This window comes from Schistosoma mansoni, chromosome 2 (genome assembly GCF_000237925.1).
Source record: "Schistosoma mansoni strain Puerto Rico chromosome 2, complete genome".
Lineage (NCBI taxonomy): Eukaryota > Metazoa > Platyhelminthes > Trematoda > Strigeidida > Schistosomatidae > Schistosoma > Schistosoma mansoni.
This window is the reverse complement of record NC_031496.1, coordinates 23584009-23601677: the sequence shown is the minus strand read 5'-3', so window position 1 is coordinate 23601677 and position 17669 is coordinate 23584009. Positions and strand designations below refer to the sequence as shown.

The 17669-nt window shown below is 31.8% G+C and overlaps 1 protein-coding gene across 1 annotated transcript in view; it reads right to left on the bottom strand.

The window, feature by feature from the left end:
* Smp_180960 (putative anion exchange protein) overlaps window positions 1–11240 on the bottom strand; it is a gene marked incomplete at both ends in the record, with an annotated part of 49715 nt that extends 38475 nt beyond the window's left edge. The window contains 5 exons of the mRNA XM_018796147.1: window positions 3941–3985; window positions 7263–7316; window positions 8432–8457; window positions 9625–9822; window positions 11234–11240. Of these exons, the coding sequence (XP_018650389.1) occupies window positions 3941–3985; window positions 7263–7316; window positions 8432–8457; window positions 9625–9822; window positions 11234–11240 (330 nt within the window). The remainder of the gene's footprint in view (window positions 1–3940; window positions 3986–7262; window positions 7317–8431; window positions 8458–9624; window positions 9823–11233) is intronic.
* Between the last annotated feature and the right edge of the window lie 6429 nt (window positions 11241–17669).

The window sequence follows — 17669 nt, the reverse complement described above, 5'->3', positions numbered from 1 at the left end:
GACTGGTAGGTCCTGGGTTCGGATCTCGTGAGGCGGGATCGTGGATGCGCAGTACTGAGGAGTCCCACAATAGGGCGAAACGGCCGTCCAGTGCCTCCAAGTTTTCCATGGTGGTCTAGCTTCAATTGACTCATGATCTCAACTATACAAAATTACTAAAATCTCTACAAAACCCCCTTCTGAAAATAATAATTAGCATAAAATTAAATAAGAATCAATAGTGTGACACTGAGAGATTAGATAACTTACTTACTTACTGATCTTTTAAACTATATTTCTCTACGTCTTAATCAAATATGAAAGTTGACAAAGCTATCATGAACAATCTAGAATATTTACAGAAATATAAATCAACCCAAAGAAAGAATTTTAAAAATAATGAATTTGGAATCATAACATAAATTCCTTCTATTTACAAAACAGATTTTAGAATAATTCATATAAATGTGACTGTGATAGTCAGACAAAACCAACTAAATCTATAGGGATTCGAATAGTCAAAGTCTGATACATAGTTTAGGTTTATCGTTTAATGATATTTTCAGATAAACCTAAAGTCCCTATAAGCAAAGATGGATAGTGGCTAGCATTGGAATCCGCGACGCGCGTTTCGTCTTATTTGGGACTCGTCAGCCAGATGTACCTGCATCTCAGAGTTGATGTTCACTCTGGGACTCGAACTCAATACCGTTCGCTTCAAACGCCATCGCGTTATCCACTTAGCTACTGAGTCCTGATAGCCACCTGCTTGTGTGAAGTTATATTCACTTGATGTTGTTTACTTGTATCTTCCCATTGTTATTTAGGACTTCAGGCAATATTGAGGCACTACGCACACTATGCACATATGCCAATAAGAGACTGACCCATCGCAGTTCTTAACATCAATGTGAAGATTCAAATAAACAATACTAAGTGAATTCTAAGGTCTCTATGCTAAGATAGTAATTCACCTTAGCCAAAGTCATAACTGTCGATCTAATCTGTGAAGTATAATGTCCTAAATTAAAGCTTAGTAATCATCTTTAAGTTTAATGATTTATCATTTCCAAATTTGAAAATAATAGGAAACTTTTTATACCTGGGTATCTTGTGAGGGCTGGTATTAGTGTGGTAGACAAGATTATTCTACATGAAATCAGAACCAGTAGGGTAGGTATCTTTAGCTATCCCTATAATAATCCTCTGTAAAAAAGTTGAGTAAATGATTTTCTAAGGCAGAAAATCCTATTTCACGCCTGTTAAAATTTCAGAATAGGATACTGACAGTCCTCTTTTGCCAAATGGTTGGTATTGCCTATGGATTACCGGGATCTAAGGACAACACTTAGTTTTCAACGAATTCGCCGAAAAGAGAACTCTTTGATGAACCAATCTTTCTTAATTTATGTCTCAATGGGTATATTCCGTTTAACACTTAATTTGGCAACATGCGTCTAAATTTGTTGAGTTGAACACACCTTATGCATAAAGCCAAGAAAACTTGCACTTAATAGTACAGTTAAGATGATGCAGAAGAAAACGATAAACAACTAGCCCATAGTATAGTTCCAAAGAATGAAGGAGAATAATGTCAAATTATAACATTTTGCTAAAATGTAATTTTTAAAGCAAGATCAACAAAACTAATTAATTTAGTTATCTAAATCTATATCAAGCTTAGAATTAAAAACAATAAAAATTGTTTCATAGATTGATCATATGTTTCACATAAGCTATAGGGTGAAACATTATTTTGGTCAAGGTAGTTTAAACTTGAACCTTATATGTTCGGTTCATAAGTAATAATAATACATTATTGCTTTTATTTATTTCTTCACACTTAAACTAGTTATTCAGAAAGAATCAAAGATATATATATATAAATATTAAATTTCAAGTCAGTGAGAGGCAGTGAGAGTAAGTTCAAATAATGATAACTAAATAAATATTGAACACTATGCTTTGTCGTTGTGTACAATATGTTAAGAGAAAAAGTGTTTAACATTTAGGTGTACACGTGAGTTTCCGGTAATATTCAAACTAATGAGGACATTATTGATTTTAGAAAATAGTGGTTTATGCTTTTAAACAAACAACAATGATTAGTCCGTTTTTTAAAACTTTAGAGAGAATACTTATATAAGTAACACTTAACCTGGAACTTTGTAGGTAGTCCAAAAAATAAAAAAATACAAATAATAATGTTTATATATGGTTTGCTAATGCTTTCCAGCTATGTCAGATTTATTCCTTGTGGACAACAGGTTATATATATATATATATATAGAAACTATTACCGCTGTGATGTATACACATTAATTTGATTAATAATTAATCTGTATTGTTCAGAAACAAGCAAATGTTGGATTAAATACATCGAGATAATGTAGAGGGTATGTAGGGCAAAATGGAAACCTTAGTTATAATGTTGCATCATTTAAATTGCATGGTTTTATTTTTAAAAAATTTTACCATCTTACATGACAACGTCATTGAAGCATACATAATGGCCTAACTTTTTCTTAAGCAATTACTTATGATGCTATCTAGAAAGACAATCAATACCTTCCCAATTGATTCAGTTAGCATAAAGAATAAAGAAAACTTTCCAAAACACATATTATTGAATGAAACGATTATTGAATTCCTTAAACTAAATAACCATCTTAGCAGCAGAAAAAAAGTTTTTATTTTTCCTTGATAAATTTGAATCAAATTTAAAACAATTAGTCTTTTAGATAAATTTTGATAATTCAGTGAGGAGACGAAGGTTATCACACTGGTCAAGACAAACGAAAACTTTATAGATACGGTAACAGACAATGAATATTGGAAACGAATTTTGTCGAACAGTGTAAAAGATTATGACTCAACTCTGATACATTGCGATATTGTTAAAGTGGGAAGAATACATCATTTTTGTCAAACATCCGCAACTTGCTATTTAAATAAGAATAGTATTAAATGTCATTATTCACGAGGATACGTAGTTTGATACACAAATAGTTGTCTGTAACGATTCATTTACCTAGTACGTCAGCTATTACACAACGTAAAACATGGGACGTATGTGTATATTTTTAAGTTTCCACACCATCACAATACAGTGTGATAAAACTACAAAAAAAAAATACCAGAGTAGAAGAAATAGTAACAGCATCAGCGGTAGCAGAAAACGTTGGGCACAAGCAATATGATTCGAGGAGAAAGAATGAATGTGGGGATTAAAATGCTCAACATAACTCTCACAAATTCAAAATCTGAAGGAAGACTAAAAGCGAATTCACCTAAGCCACTATGACCTATTCTATGTCATGTGTTTTCAAGTCTCCAACCAAAGGTTACGAGAATTGCCCAGGCTTCAATCAGGCAGTCCGAGCCTAGAGACATTGTTCAGCGTAACACACATCGACTTTACAGACCAATGACAAGTTTTAATTTAGTACAGGTTTAAAAACGATATTAAATTCATAAATCGTTTTGGAAGGTTGGTTATACTGACTGTTTATCCATTTCAAAATACCTTTTTAAGGGGTTCTAGCCTAGAATCCAATGTTTGTAAGCAAACAATTGAGCACACACAAATCTATAACCGCAAGGCATGTCAAAAATCACAATGACATCATGATTACATAATTGCATTCGAACTGAATTCAAGTACTGAAGCAAATCTAACCAATAAAATTATTTAAGTGCACTAATAATAAATGTGTATGAATCAAATAATATGAAAATAATGATTAAGTCTAAATTGAATCTGAATAAGCATGAATTGAATAAACAGATCTAGTGAAGAATATCATTTGGATCATTTCAGAGAGAAAAAACACATTGATCAATCGAATTAGTAAAACTATTGGTGAAAAATTCAATCAATAAATTAGACAATTGATTGGATTCTCTTTTTTTTAATATTTTCTTTGCTCAATTTTTTTTTAAAAAGAGAAGCTATACAAACCTTAACTTCAAATGATAATGAGGAAATGGATGATCGAGCAGATTCCTGTATATGAAAAAAATGTAGAAATAATATTAAAACAAGAAATTGTAACTTTGTAAGACAAACATTTTTCCCTAAACCATCTGAACATTATTTGTAGCAGGTACAATAAAAAATTAACTAAAGGAAGCTTTGTTATCGTCGATGTTACTTTCATTTTTTGAAGTCATTATTAATATGCTTGTGGATAGACATCCTAAGTCTTGCAAACTCTTGGCAAGTGTTATCTTATCAGATACTAACCATCCACTTCATTCATATCTTTCTCCTTGTATATCTTATGGTAGAATGAGATGTAAATACATTGAAATCCATGCGCACAAGCAAATCGATAGAAGTTCTGTAATACCTTAACCTAGCAAATTTACTTTGTGACGAACAGGCTGTTAGAGTTGACCTAGTAAATAACCTGTATTCTTAAACATGTCTGAAATTCGATAATTTGTACAGACTCAGATTTTCTTAAACCTTTATTTTTCACTTCTTTTCTGTTTTTTTTTCGTTTTTTTTGTTATTTCTTGGTAAAAAGCTTGTTGAAATAACTCGTGCTGAGCATTCTATACTGTACCAGATTACAATATTGAATAAAGTCATTGGTAATAATAATAATAGGCAAAACATCTTTTTTATCGTTATTATATGTATAACAGTTTATACTAAGAAAGAAAATTGTTGAGTCGTTAACAAAGATACTTTAGGTAATCAAAATATTCAAAAGGTGAATAAATTTATGTTGTAAACAGTTCAGTAAACATGTATTGGCCCTATATATCTTGATCATTTTAAATGTATATGCGAATGCTATAAAACATGGTCATCTATAGGTAGATGTAAATTAAGGGATAGTTCTATTATGAAACATCTAGTCGATTTTGGTGGTTTATTTTTTCGGAAGAATCTTCATTCTAATGTATTCACAAAGTTAAATGAACTGGTTTAAAATGAAGTTTGATGAGAAATATATTTATAGCAGAGACTGTCGGAGTTCATCAGTCTATGCCTGCTAGTTCAAAAATCGTTTGTCAAATTCCTTAGTTATCCCCAGTCCTAGCACTAGCTTCTTATCATGAAGTCATTTTGGGTATATTCTCCTCTTTTTCTCGATCTACTTTATACTGAAGTAAATAACCGGTTTTGACATCTCCCTTCTACATCTTACTTTCATTCTTGATTTCTTTTGACAATTAAGTAACGTAATTCGACACCCGAAATTTTCGATTGAATTTTGGTTTATTTATCAATAACGCAAACACTTTTTATCTTAACCTAGACCATTCTGTGCAAAATAACTATAAATACAATTCGACTACTAAAGTAACTAACATTATTAAAAAGAAATCTTTATACATTTAGCTTGAAAATTAATGTAAACCCACAATCTTAATGTTGCTACCTAGAATTCTTACAAAACTTCTTAAATAAAGTATAAGGAGCTGTAAAATTCTGATTATAGTAATTTCCATTTGAAAGCATTAATGATTGTAAATATTCAGTAGAATGTTATTCATAGTTCAGTCATATACATAACTACCTATAGAACTGACAGAAAATACATTCTTTACTCATAAATATAATTGTAGGCATCAGGAATTATCAAAAAGCAACTGATTTCACTAAAGATTGTGCAAATCCAATGAATGGATCATTGACATAGTTTAAGAATATTACCCTTACTTTGAAATAATGAATATTTAAGGAAAACAATATTGATCCTATACTCAATTTTTCAATGATGTATAAATAACAATTTAATCCAATAATCCCAAAATCTGTATCTTTAAAACAATATCTACACTTTGGTGGTTACAATCACAAGAAATGACGTTAATAAAAAGTATATAAAAGACTTTATAGGCAAGAATGTTATAAATAGTTACTTGCTGAAGTTGAAAAATTAAAGTTAGATATCATTATATGTGAAAAATTATATTTGAAATAGTCTCAGCGATTCAAATTTTAAATAATTCCAATGTTTCGTCCAGCTAACTTGTCTGGACTTCTTCAGGGTAATAATCAAAATTAAAATCATCATGAAGAAGTCCAAACAAGTTAGTTGGACGAAACGTTATTATTATTGAAATTTTAATGGCTGAGACTTTTTCAAATTTAGTTTTTTCACATATAATGACTACTCTAAACTCGGTACCCAATTTTTATCAAGCTATTCGTTCTAACCTTGACGAATATTCATATAAATTGAGGTTAGATAGTCTGATCAACCTAATTTATATTTTATTATAAAGAAAAGTATCAACGTTATAGCATACAATGTCATTTATAAATGATGGTTAAAACGAACAATCAGTAAAATATATTATTCAGTGTTTATTGCTAAAAGAAAAATAAAACTTATTTTTTTAGTATGACTTTATGGAAGTATTCATTGAACGTTAGTGAGTTTACCATCTTAAATCCACGAAAGTACATAAACACTAAAAGAAATAATCCAAGTAACTATTTCAATTTGGTAGAACATATGCCGTTAAATACTTTTGAAAATAGTAACAATATTGAATTTCAACAAGTTTAGATCCTAAGCAATCATACTGTATTTTTAACCAATGAAAACAAGTTATGGAGAAGATTTTAAAATAGCATCCATATACTTATTAAGAAATTGTCAGTAACGTTTTGGTGGGATTTCTGAAAACTCTAACCATCAGGTGGTTTCAGTACGCTTTACATTTTCTACTGTAATTTATTTAATCTTCCACTTATCTGTACAATTATTTATAAAATTTCAAAACGTTTTGTCGGTTACAAATGATCTGAAGTAATTTGGTTTCTATTCATACTGAACACCTTCGTAAATAAGCAACGAGTGACCAAACTATAAAAAACTAATATAACAATAAAAACGTTATTAAGCAGTAAGCTAAGCATACAGAAACCTACACAAATAACATGAAGCGGAAAGCACTCGGTTAACAATCTTGACTATTTGTTTAAATCATAGAAAACAATGGCAGTTTTTTTGAATGAAAAGTGAAGAAAACGGGGTTTTCTTTACTTCCGCTCAATCATATTTGTCAAAATCAAATATAAAGCAAGCATTTGAATGAACGCGATTCCGTGGTTACTTATAGAAAACAGTGAATTTATGAAAACCCAAATGGATAAGAAAGTACAGACGCAAAGTGTAGGTTAAAACAGCTTTTGTAATATATAGAGAATTAGTGCTGTAATTAATTTAAGCAATGTGTATATAGTATCAGTAATAGACATGTTTTTTTTAATTTTGTCATCCTGTTTTTCTTTGCCTGCTTATCTTTTAACTTACCAATTTACTTTGAAAATTTTTAAAAGTCCATTTTCCTTCGTCATTTTCATAAGCCTAATTTTATGAAAATAGTCATATACGTGATAAACAAAAAGAAAATGTTTTACGTTTTTTTTCTTAAGGAAATACCATGAGGTCAAAGAGGTTTTCCATATATCTGTAACATAATATTTCATTCAGTCAATGTAACAGTTAAATATAATATGTAAAAAGGAGAAAAAAGAAACTAACAAAATTTTTTGATATATCGTCACTTCTACCCGAAGTTTGTGCTGATGGTGTCGTTCAGAAGGACGATGATAGCCCCACGACCAAACCATCCAGCTCAGAGAACAAACCAACATCAAAATCAGTAATATAGTAGTTATGTAAGAATCAAGAGATGAATATGGAGAATAAGTAAAATACAAAAATGGAAGGAATACGATTATTGTTTATCCAAGTTCTGCTACAGACTCCGCTATATCGATGGCCAAGGGTAGCGAGAGTGGTTGTGGTGGAGTCCGTAGCAGAACTTGAGTTAACAATTATCGTATTTCTCCCATTTTTGTATTTTACTTATTCTCCACATTCGTCTCTTGATTCTTACATAGTTAAATATAAGTTTTTAAAAAAATTATCATAGTTGTTTAGGGTGGTTTTACATTACTAAATAAATTTAGATAAACAGTTGCGGTTAGATAAATAAAGCTGAGAATCGAAACACATTTGACGTCAAGTCTTAAAGATAATGTGGAATATGACGTTGTCAATTTCAACTCTGTGAATTCTTAGGTGCACAATGTTAACGATTTTCATATCATAATGTAATAATTATTCTCATCTGTTCACTGTGTTTAATGTTTCTCAAACTGTAACCAGTTCTTGAGGTAAAACTATACACAAGTCATTTAATTCATTAAATATTAGTTACTGTTAAGCCTTTACTTATGATTTCGAACAAACTTTATACACAGAATTTTCTGATTGAGTAAACTAATCTATCCAGAGATAGTATGTTCTGATTAAAGTAAACAAAGTGAACAAAATGTGATACCTTTCAGTTTTACAGAGAGCATATAACAATGTAATGATTATAATGATAATAATGTCGATACCATTAATAAATGCTAACTGGAAATACTTTTAAATAATGATCACAGAAATATCAGTTGTATACCATAACTTACAGGATTGATACCTTCCGGTAAAGTTCCTTAAACGTAAACAAAAAACAACCTGTTAATATTTTATATATATATAAAGTTAATAGTAAACTGAAATCAATGTTCAAAAAGCGACGCTTTGTTCACAAATTCGTCCAATATAATTTTTAGGTTTTATTTGCTTTAGAAGATCCAGAGTTTTTTTTATTTTGCACTTGTCTTTACATCTGTCATCATATCATGACGATGAAACTACTTATCACATATATGTCTAAAAGTACAGACTAAATTTACGTCTATGACATGGCATTGTTCCATTCCAAATCTAAATAGTTTCTCCATAAAATGAGCTTTTCGTTAATTTATATTACTTTATGGTTTCTGAAAATTAATAACATCCAGTAACCACTACATAAAAAGGTAATATTAATTGATCGATTACCCTACCAATTACTGATAAGCTCAAATGTCCCTCATAAGTAACACATTGTTTAGTTGATTGTTACAATGTGTTATATTCCATGATATAAAATAAGGTTAAGTCAGCTTGAAAGAATAAATTCACTGACGCCGTTGACAAAAATTACAACCTGGATACTTAAAACTCTATAACATTTGTGCAAAATTATTATGCAAACCTAAACCAGATAGTCTTCGCCTTGTATCACACTTCACAAGTCAGAAGTCAATGAATTCATTAATTGATGACACATTTTGGATAGATTCCAGGAAGCTTTACAGTGGTCGCTAGTTTATCATTTAAAATACATATTCTAACTACCATAGTAGTTGATGATTCTAAGTTTCACCGGATCTCCTAAGTAAGCGATTAACAATAAGCAAATTAATGAAGAAATCTATATTATATTCGTTTTTCCTTTTGATAAAAAATAATCAAACAGCTGAGAAAATTATCACTTAACCTGTCAATTATAAGTGATTTGGTCCTTTGAACACTAATTCCAGTACAAAATGTAATTTAATATCTGCAGAAAAATATTGCAGTACAAGTCTATTTAGTTTAATATGAAACTAAACTATATTTCTACTTTATAATTCAAGATACATTCTTGATCGTTTCACAACTACGAACAAACTGTCACCTTACACTTGTCACTTTATCTTTATTTGTAATGATATCGTCAGATCTGATGTTTACAAAACACTGAATCAAATAAACTGAAAAGCTAAAATCGAAAAGGGTGCTTTTTAATTACCTGCCCAATACTGATCGAATTCAGCTGCATCAGATATATGACCTTTAACCTCTGGATGCCAACGTTCAGCAAACAAGATAGCACGTAAAACATCATATTGTTCATTTCCTTGAATACAGTTTTGTGATAAAGCATATTTTGCCACTTCATCAAGGGCTTGACCAAGTGTAAGTGCATCAGTTTGTATAATTTTCAAATCTATTTGAAATGAAAATTAAGAGGAAAAAATGAAGTAATATAAACTTTAAATGAACTTGCCAACGGCAATTTACAATCCTGCCACAAAGTCATCAATACACTTAGAAGAATCGGTTAAAAAGGTAACTATTTATTTTACCTACGCCTGTTACCTCTCGTGGAGGAGCAAAGACTGCACACAAGGACTCGTCATTCAACTCTGTCATGGGCTCTCTTCTCCAATTGTTTCCAGTTGTTATTCTTTTTTATTTCTGCTCCCAATTAACGATGCAAGATGTTCCTTGTCCTTCCTCTTTTCCTATTCCTTTTAGAATTTTAAGTTGGTGTTTGCCTCATGATCCAGTTAGATGATCTCCGCAATTCATATAATTTTTTAATCTCCTCTTTAGCTGGAAGGTGGTTTGTTCTGTGCCTCAGCAGGCTGTTGCTGATGGTGTTTATTTTAGTCATTCTTATATATTTACTACCACAAGTATGAATACATACATTTTATTTCGAAAAATTTAATGACTAATTTATGACATTCTCAATAAAGCTAATCTGTATCACCAACAACCGTTTTATCAATTTCAGCTGATATTGTCCCTTCTTAAGGTAAATTGATCATACGATGCAAATATATAAAATTATAACCATGATAATTTTTTATTAGATGATAATAATGATAATCACATTATTATTATTATCTGTTTAATAAAATATGGAATTCTGAGGACTTGATATATCGACATATTCATTGTTGTAGACATCACAGTATATATTATCCAAAAAAACAAAGAATATTTGAGTGAGCAATTATTGAAATCATGAGTCTATTGAAGCTAGACCACCATCGAAAACCTGGAAGCACTGGACGGCCGTTTCGTTCTATTATAGGACTCCTCATATGCTCAGTAGTGATTGACTTCAAGAGATATTTCCTAAAGTTCTAGTGAGAAGCAGTGACCAGTGGAGTTCAAACCACATCCGTTGTAGAGATATCAACTCACTGAAGACAATTGGTGAACGGTTGCTCAGAGTTCGTGGATTGGTTGAAAGTAGACATTAACACCATCGGATGCCGGTCGGCTCAGTGGTCTATCGGTTAAGGGCTCCAAGTCGAGACTGGTAGGTCCCGGGTTCGAATCTTGCGAGGCGGGATCGTGGATGCACACTGCAGAGGAGTCACATAATAGGGCGAAACGGTCATCAAGTGCTTCCAGGTTTTCCATGATGGTCTAGCTTCAATTGACTCATGATTTGAACTATGAAAATATTGAAATCTCCACAAAACCGCTTCTGAACAATTATTATCGATAACTTCATCATCAATCTCTACAGTTACAAGTCCACAATTATTGTTAAATTTTACAAAGTCCAAATAAGGCATACAATAATGAATTTGACAATGTTATGACGTTAAAATTCTCACTGTTCATTACTAATTAATAATAACGCTCTATGCAATACAGCACACTTCTTCAAAATATTTCACGGGGCTGTATAGACAATAAATTGTAAACAAGAATTTACAAATTGTAAAAGTGTTGAGTTAAACACGGTCCCCGTTACATACTCAATCGAAAACTTTCATATTAACAAAACATAGGAACATAAGAGTGGTTAGAATAAAACTAACACTAATATAAGTAAAAGAGGTTTTGCGGGGATTTAATGTTTTCATAGTTGAAAGCATGAGTCAATTGAAGGTAGACCACCAAGGAAAATCTGGAAGCACTGGATGGCCGTTTCGTCCTACTGTGGGACTCCTCAGTAATGCGCACCCAAGAACTCGCCTCGCGAGATTCGAACCCAGGACTTACCAGTCTCGCGCCGGAGCACTTAACCGATAGACCATTGAGCCGATGCTTCCAGTGCTTCCAGGTTTTCCTTTGTGGTCTAGCTTCAATTGACTCATGCTTTCAACTATGAAAATACTAATATAAATGACATTTACAAAATTTCAACAATACTTTTTCATACAATTTCAACAGAGTGAAAGTGTTTACGTCTTATACTGACGTTTGGAATTTAAAAGGATTTAGTAACAGATCAGTAGAAATAAACCATCGTTCAATGTGATCTAGGAACTAATTCATAAAAAAGAAATTGAATAGAAATAGTTTAGCATGATTTTTTTTTTACTTTAAAAATATACTGGCTTATACATGTGTGAAAAGTACTTTGACAATCATCATAATTTCAATATTAAATTACCATGCTTAGTAAATATTAACCAACAGTTTTTTTCTAAAAGACCGAAATATTCAACAGATGTAAATCCCAGAATTGAGACATAGATCGAAGAAAGATTGTGTTAGTTATTATGATTGTTTACATCTTTATTAGATGGTGTATTTTCTAAGTTATATTTTATCCTCCATTACATGAGAAGATATAAATCATTTGATTTGACTAAAGTTATTTACTTATGTTTATGATCAATGTTACTCATGAATTCATCTAAGAACATATGGATAAGTAAGCAGAGATGGATAGTGACTAGCAGTGGAATCCAGGACGCGCGTTTCGTCCTATTTTGGACTCGTCAGATGGATGTACCTGCATCTCAGAGTTGATGTTCACTCTGGGACTCGAACCCAGTACCCTCGCTTCAAACGCCATCTCGTTATCCACTCGGCCACTGAGTCCTGATAGTCACTTGCATGTGCGATGGGGTGAAGTTTAAATTCATTTAGTATTGTTTGTTTGAATCTTACCATGCTCGTGAATTAAGGCTATATTGAGGCAATACGCACAGTATGCACATATGCCAATTAGAGACTGACCAGTTGCAGTCCTAACAAATCGATGCGAAGATTCAAACAAACAATACTAAATGAATTTATATGGATAAGTAGTTTGTAAAATAAAGAAAACATAGGACGTTTATGCACCCAAGACTTGATTTGTAATGGTACTATGATTAAAATCAGTTCGTAATAAAAATACCCCATACAAAATACACAAAACTTCCTACGAAACCTTTTCATCTGAATATAGTTGTATCATATGGTTTGGTTACTATGCAGAGAAGATATAACTAACAATCAAAAACAACAGTACAATTAAATAAATTCTAAACTTTATTGATATTGATGCCATCATTATAAAGAAAGTCATTTAAATTAGTGAGTTACATCTACAACTATTCAGTAATCAAGCCTTCTTTTATTATGGTGAAAATCTAATTTCTAGTAAACAAGAAACATAGATGTACTATCGTAATTTGTGTGAAATGTTTTAGCTGAGAAATCTGTTTAATTCGAATACAGTGGAGCCCTATGTAAGAAATCGTTAACAGTTTTTACAAAGTGTAAGTCGGTGATAATGAACGAAAAGTGTGAATTCTTTACAATAAAAGATTATTTTTATAAGAATGGTAAGATTTCTATAATATTGTTACGATAAGTATTCTGTACAATAACACTGGTGCTATATATAAACTTTCGTCTAAAGTAGATCGAATAGTTTCACAGTATTTAAGTTCTGAGTTGATGTGAGACATCAAATAGGAAGAATGTATTTGTAAAATCTCAGCGAATGAATCTGAAGTAAATCCAACGTTTCGTCTGGACATCTGGTCCAAGCTTTTTCAAGGAAATATAATCAAACATCAAAACTATCGAATATAAATAGTTAATGGTGCTATATTCCTAACATACAAACAAAACTTTTAGGAAATAGATTATGACTAGTAGTGGAACCCAGGACTTCATTTAGTCCTATTGGGGTCTCTTCAGTTGAATGTACCTGCACCACAGGGTGAATAATCACATTAGGACTAGAGACAAGTATCTTTGACTTCAGTTAACAACGCGTTATTCACTCATCTGTTGAGTCCAAATAGTCACCAACCTATTCAAAAGCAATAGAATACTTAGTAAGGGTTTCGCTTCTAAACATAATCCATCTATTCTACAAAATGGCTATATCGGGGCAGTTGTACAAGATGTACATATGTCACGCAACCATCGGACGAAACAGTATGCGTAATTAAAACTCATGGCCACTTTCAAATAACCAAGACAGATCATACTTAAATGACTTTAGAAAAATATCTGTTTAGTATGACCCAATGTATTCTAAAAAAACCAGGAGAATCTAAAGCAAAAGTAAAACACCTATAAAACGCTGTATTTAACGTTTTAGGGTTGGTTAGCGTTTTTTTCCGGTGTCGTTGGATTTGATATGATAAAGACTGTAGGAGAACAGTAGTACAGAAAACAAAGTAACTAATCTGAAGAACAGGTGTAAATTTGATATAAGAAATAGTGGAAATTTCTTTAATGAAAATTAAATTTTGATTGACGACGAAAAGTTCAACAGACAGTTGTTAACTTGCAAGGGTCTTTTTATTAAGAACTGCGTTTAATAAGTCATTTTTATTATATCTGAGCCTTATACGGTACATATCTAATGCTTATAGTGGCACATCATAGTTTATCTATTTGTTAGTACATGTTTGTCAAAACTTTATGCTAAAACTGTTAGTGTTATCGATGCATTTGCTAAGAGTACACATATTGGGTGCGACTTTGATTTTCAACAACATAATGAAGACAGACACAACTGACGTGTCCTCAATGGGATTGCCTGTCACAATTCAAAAATATGGTAATGACTGTTCAAATTCATTAATGTAGCTTATAAATCATCGCAATTTCATGTAACGTATTTGTGATACTCTTTATTTCGAGACTAATAACAATATTAAGTTGGTAAAGTCAGTAAAAGTAGAATTCGCAGCTCACTGATTGAAACTCAAATGTCTAAACCTCTAAGCCAGTGCTCAAATTACATTTTAGACACACATTAAAGAATATTAACAGCCAAAATGATTCTATGGCAGACAATGAACTAAAAGTAAAAATTTTATCATTTTATACTAATACATAAGCAACAGTAGCGAATAAACGGTAACCAATGTTTCCATAAAAAAGTACGAATACCTACCACAAATTAGTGGTTGTATTATAGTTTTATAAAGTTAACGACAATTCATCGTTCATGTCAGGCAAAAGGAATAGACAAATTACTTTTGCAATTATGGAATAACATTGAATTTTTGAATTTTTACATTAAAAACAATAAAATTTCAATAAGAATGAGACTTTTTTAATTTTCATAGTTGAAATCATGGGTCAATTAAAGCTAGACCATCATCGAAAACCTGGAAACACTGGACGGCCGTTTCGTCCTATTATGGGACTCCTCAGCAGTGTGCATCCACGATCCCGCACTCACGAGATTCGAGCCCAGGACCTACCAGTCTCGACTTGGAGCCCTTAACCGATAGACCACTGAGCCGGCCAGCATCCAAAGGTATTAATGCCTAACTCCAACCAACCCGCGATTTTGAGCGACCGTTCACCAATTGATGCTCTAGCTTCAATTGACCCATGATTTCAACTATGAAAATACTAAATTCTCCACAAAACCCCCTCTGAACTTTTTTAATTGCTGCATAAACAGCATAAGATATGTTTCCGTTATTAAGATTAAGAAACTCATGCATACGAGGTCGTTGAATAAAGTAGTGGCTGTTTTCATTGAATAAGCCAATGAATACCCCCCCCAAAAGCTGTAAACGACAGATAGGGTGTTCGGCTACCATAGTTCACACCGAAGATAGTCGAAGTCGCATCCATCTGACGAATCGTAGACAAGGAGGAAGTTGAATCTCAAATTTTACTAGCTCGTACTCAATATTTTCTGTTACCGTTTGAAATAAAAATATGTGATAAAAATTTAGTTTAACCTACCACTATGTTTTAGTATCCATCAAATGTAAACCGTACACAACTAACTTCTAATTTAATTAATGGTTCAATGATTGAAACACTTAAATTTAGGTAATCCAGTCTAAAATCCCATCCTATCTCATTCCCTTCAGTTAAGTAAGCTTCACAAGAAAATCATATGAGTAAACATGAATATTCTGACTGACTTCAAGATACATGTCCTGGAGTTCTAGTGGTAAGCAGTGATCAGCGGAGTTCAACCACGTCTGTCGTAGAGATATCAACTCACTGAAGACAATTGGTGAATGGTCGCTCAAAAAAATTCGTGGATTGGTTGAAGTTAGACATTACCACTTGTGGATGCCGGCCGGCTCAATGGTCTATCGGTTAAGGGCTCCAAGTCGAGACTGGTAGGTCCTGGGCTCGAATCTCGTGAGTGCGGGATCGTGGATGCGCACTGCTGAGGAGTCCCATAATAGGACGAAACGGCCGTCCAGTGTTTCCAGGTTTTCGATGATGGTCTAGCTTCAATTGACTCATGATTTCAACTTTGAAAAATTTGTATCTTTTGTTTTATTGTTAATTTTTTTTTAAAATTTAAAGATAAATATCCATAAACCGAATAAAATTATGTTCATATTCTAATAGAATGAAATTGTCCTTGATAAATTTACAATTGCATAAATCAACGCGAACAAATTACTAATCTAAAACTGATTACATAGAAACTGATTAACAATGATGATGGTGATGGTGATGGAGATGACATAATGATAAATTCATGCATTCCAATACCTATTTATCTATGATAACGTTCCACTTAATCAACTATTCATTAAAAAAGAAAAGCATTGAGCATAAATAACCAAGTGTAACGATTTTTTTTAAAAAAATGTATAAATTATTTTCTTTCTTTTAATTCATTTTGTTCACGAAACAAACCCCTAGTGATACAATAATGATGTTAGTTTAATCACATTTAGCTTTATGTACATTAAGTCATCATAAATTAAACAAGGCATGATCTATTCAATGAATAATAGCATTCATAATGAATACAATTTAAATGATATATGGATCAAATAAGGTTTACAGAAGGATAATTATTTCTTTATGATAATTTATTCAGTAGTATATCAATGGAAAAAACATCTAGTGAATCTATTTGGAATAGTAGATTGAAACATCAAACTTAAATCAGTACCTATTGTTTATATAAGAACTTTCGTCTAAATTAGAGCTAATAGTTTCATAGTATTTGAGCGCCGAGTTGATGTAAGACATTAAAAAAGGAATAATATATTTGTAAAATCTCAGCAAATGAATTCGAAGTAAATTCAACGATTCGTCTGACAATCTGGTCCAAGCTTTATATCTTCTCAGGATGAAGGTGATTCTGGTGGTACATGTTCCCATTATATTTCCTTGAAAAAGCTTGGACCAGATTACCAGGCAAAACGTTGGATTTACTTCAAATTCATTCGCTGAGATTTTACAAATATATATTATTCCTATTTAAAGTAACTATTGTTACTCAAAAACGAAGTATAATTCTAGGTTTATTCTATTCGTTAAACTGCTAAATTATCGGAGTCAGTTTTACCAACGAATTTATTTTTCCCAAACTTCATAAATGATAAAATTTATTTGAATTTACAATGAACCAATAGAAATTGCTCATTTATCAATCAATACATTGAAATAACGTGATTTATTTCATAATGTAATCACTAAAGTTTTTTTGGAATTGAATTGAACCGATAATACTCTTTTTGTGATATCTAGAATTTTTAATCATCTGTCGCATTGGAATCATACACCAATCAATGTTAGACTACTATTGAAAATCTGAGAGCATTGAATGGTCTATTCATTCTAATATAGAACCTTTCAGAAGTGCTCACCTACGATCCTGGATACGAGAATCGAACTCAGGAACTTCGATCTCGTGCGTCATCGCTTAACCTCTAGAACACTGAGTCGGGATCCAACGGTGGTAGTGTTTAATTCCAATCAATACACAACATTCCACGAAAATATTCCATTGTCTCACACCTGACACGGTTGTACTCCACTGATTTTGGCTTCTCAGTAGGACTCCAGAAATTTCATCTCAAAGCTAGT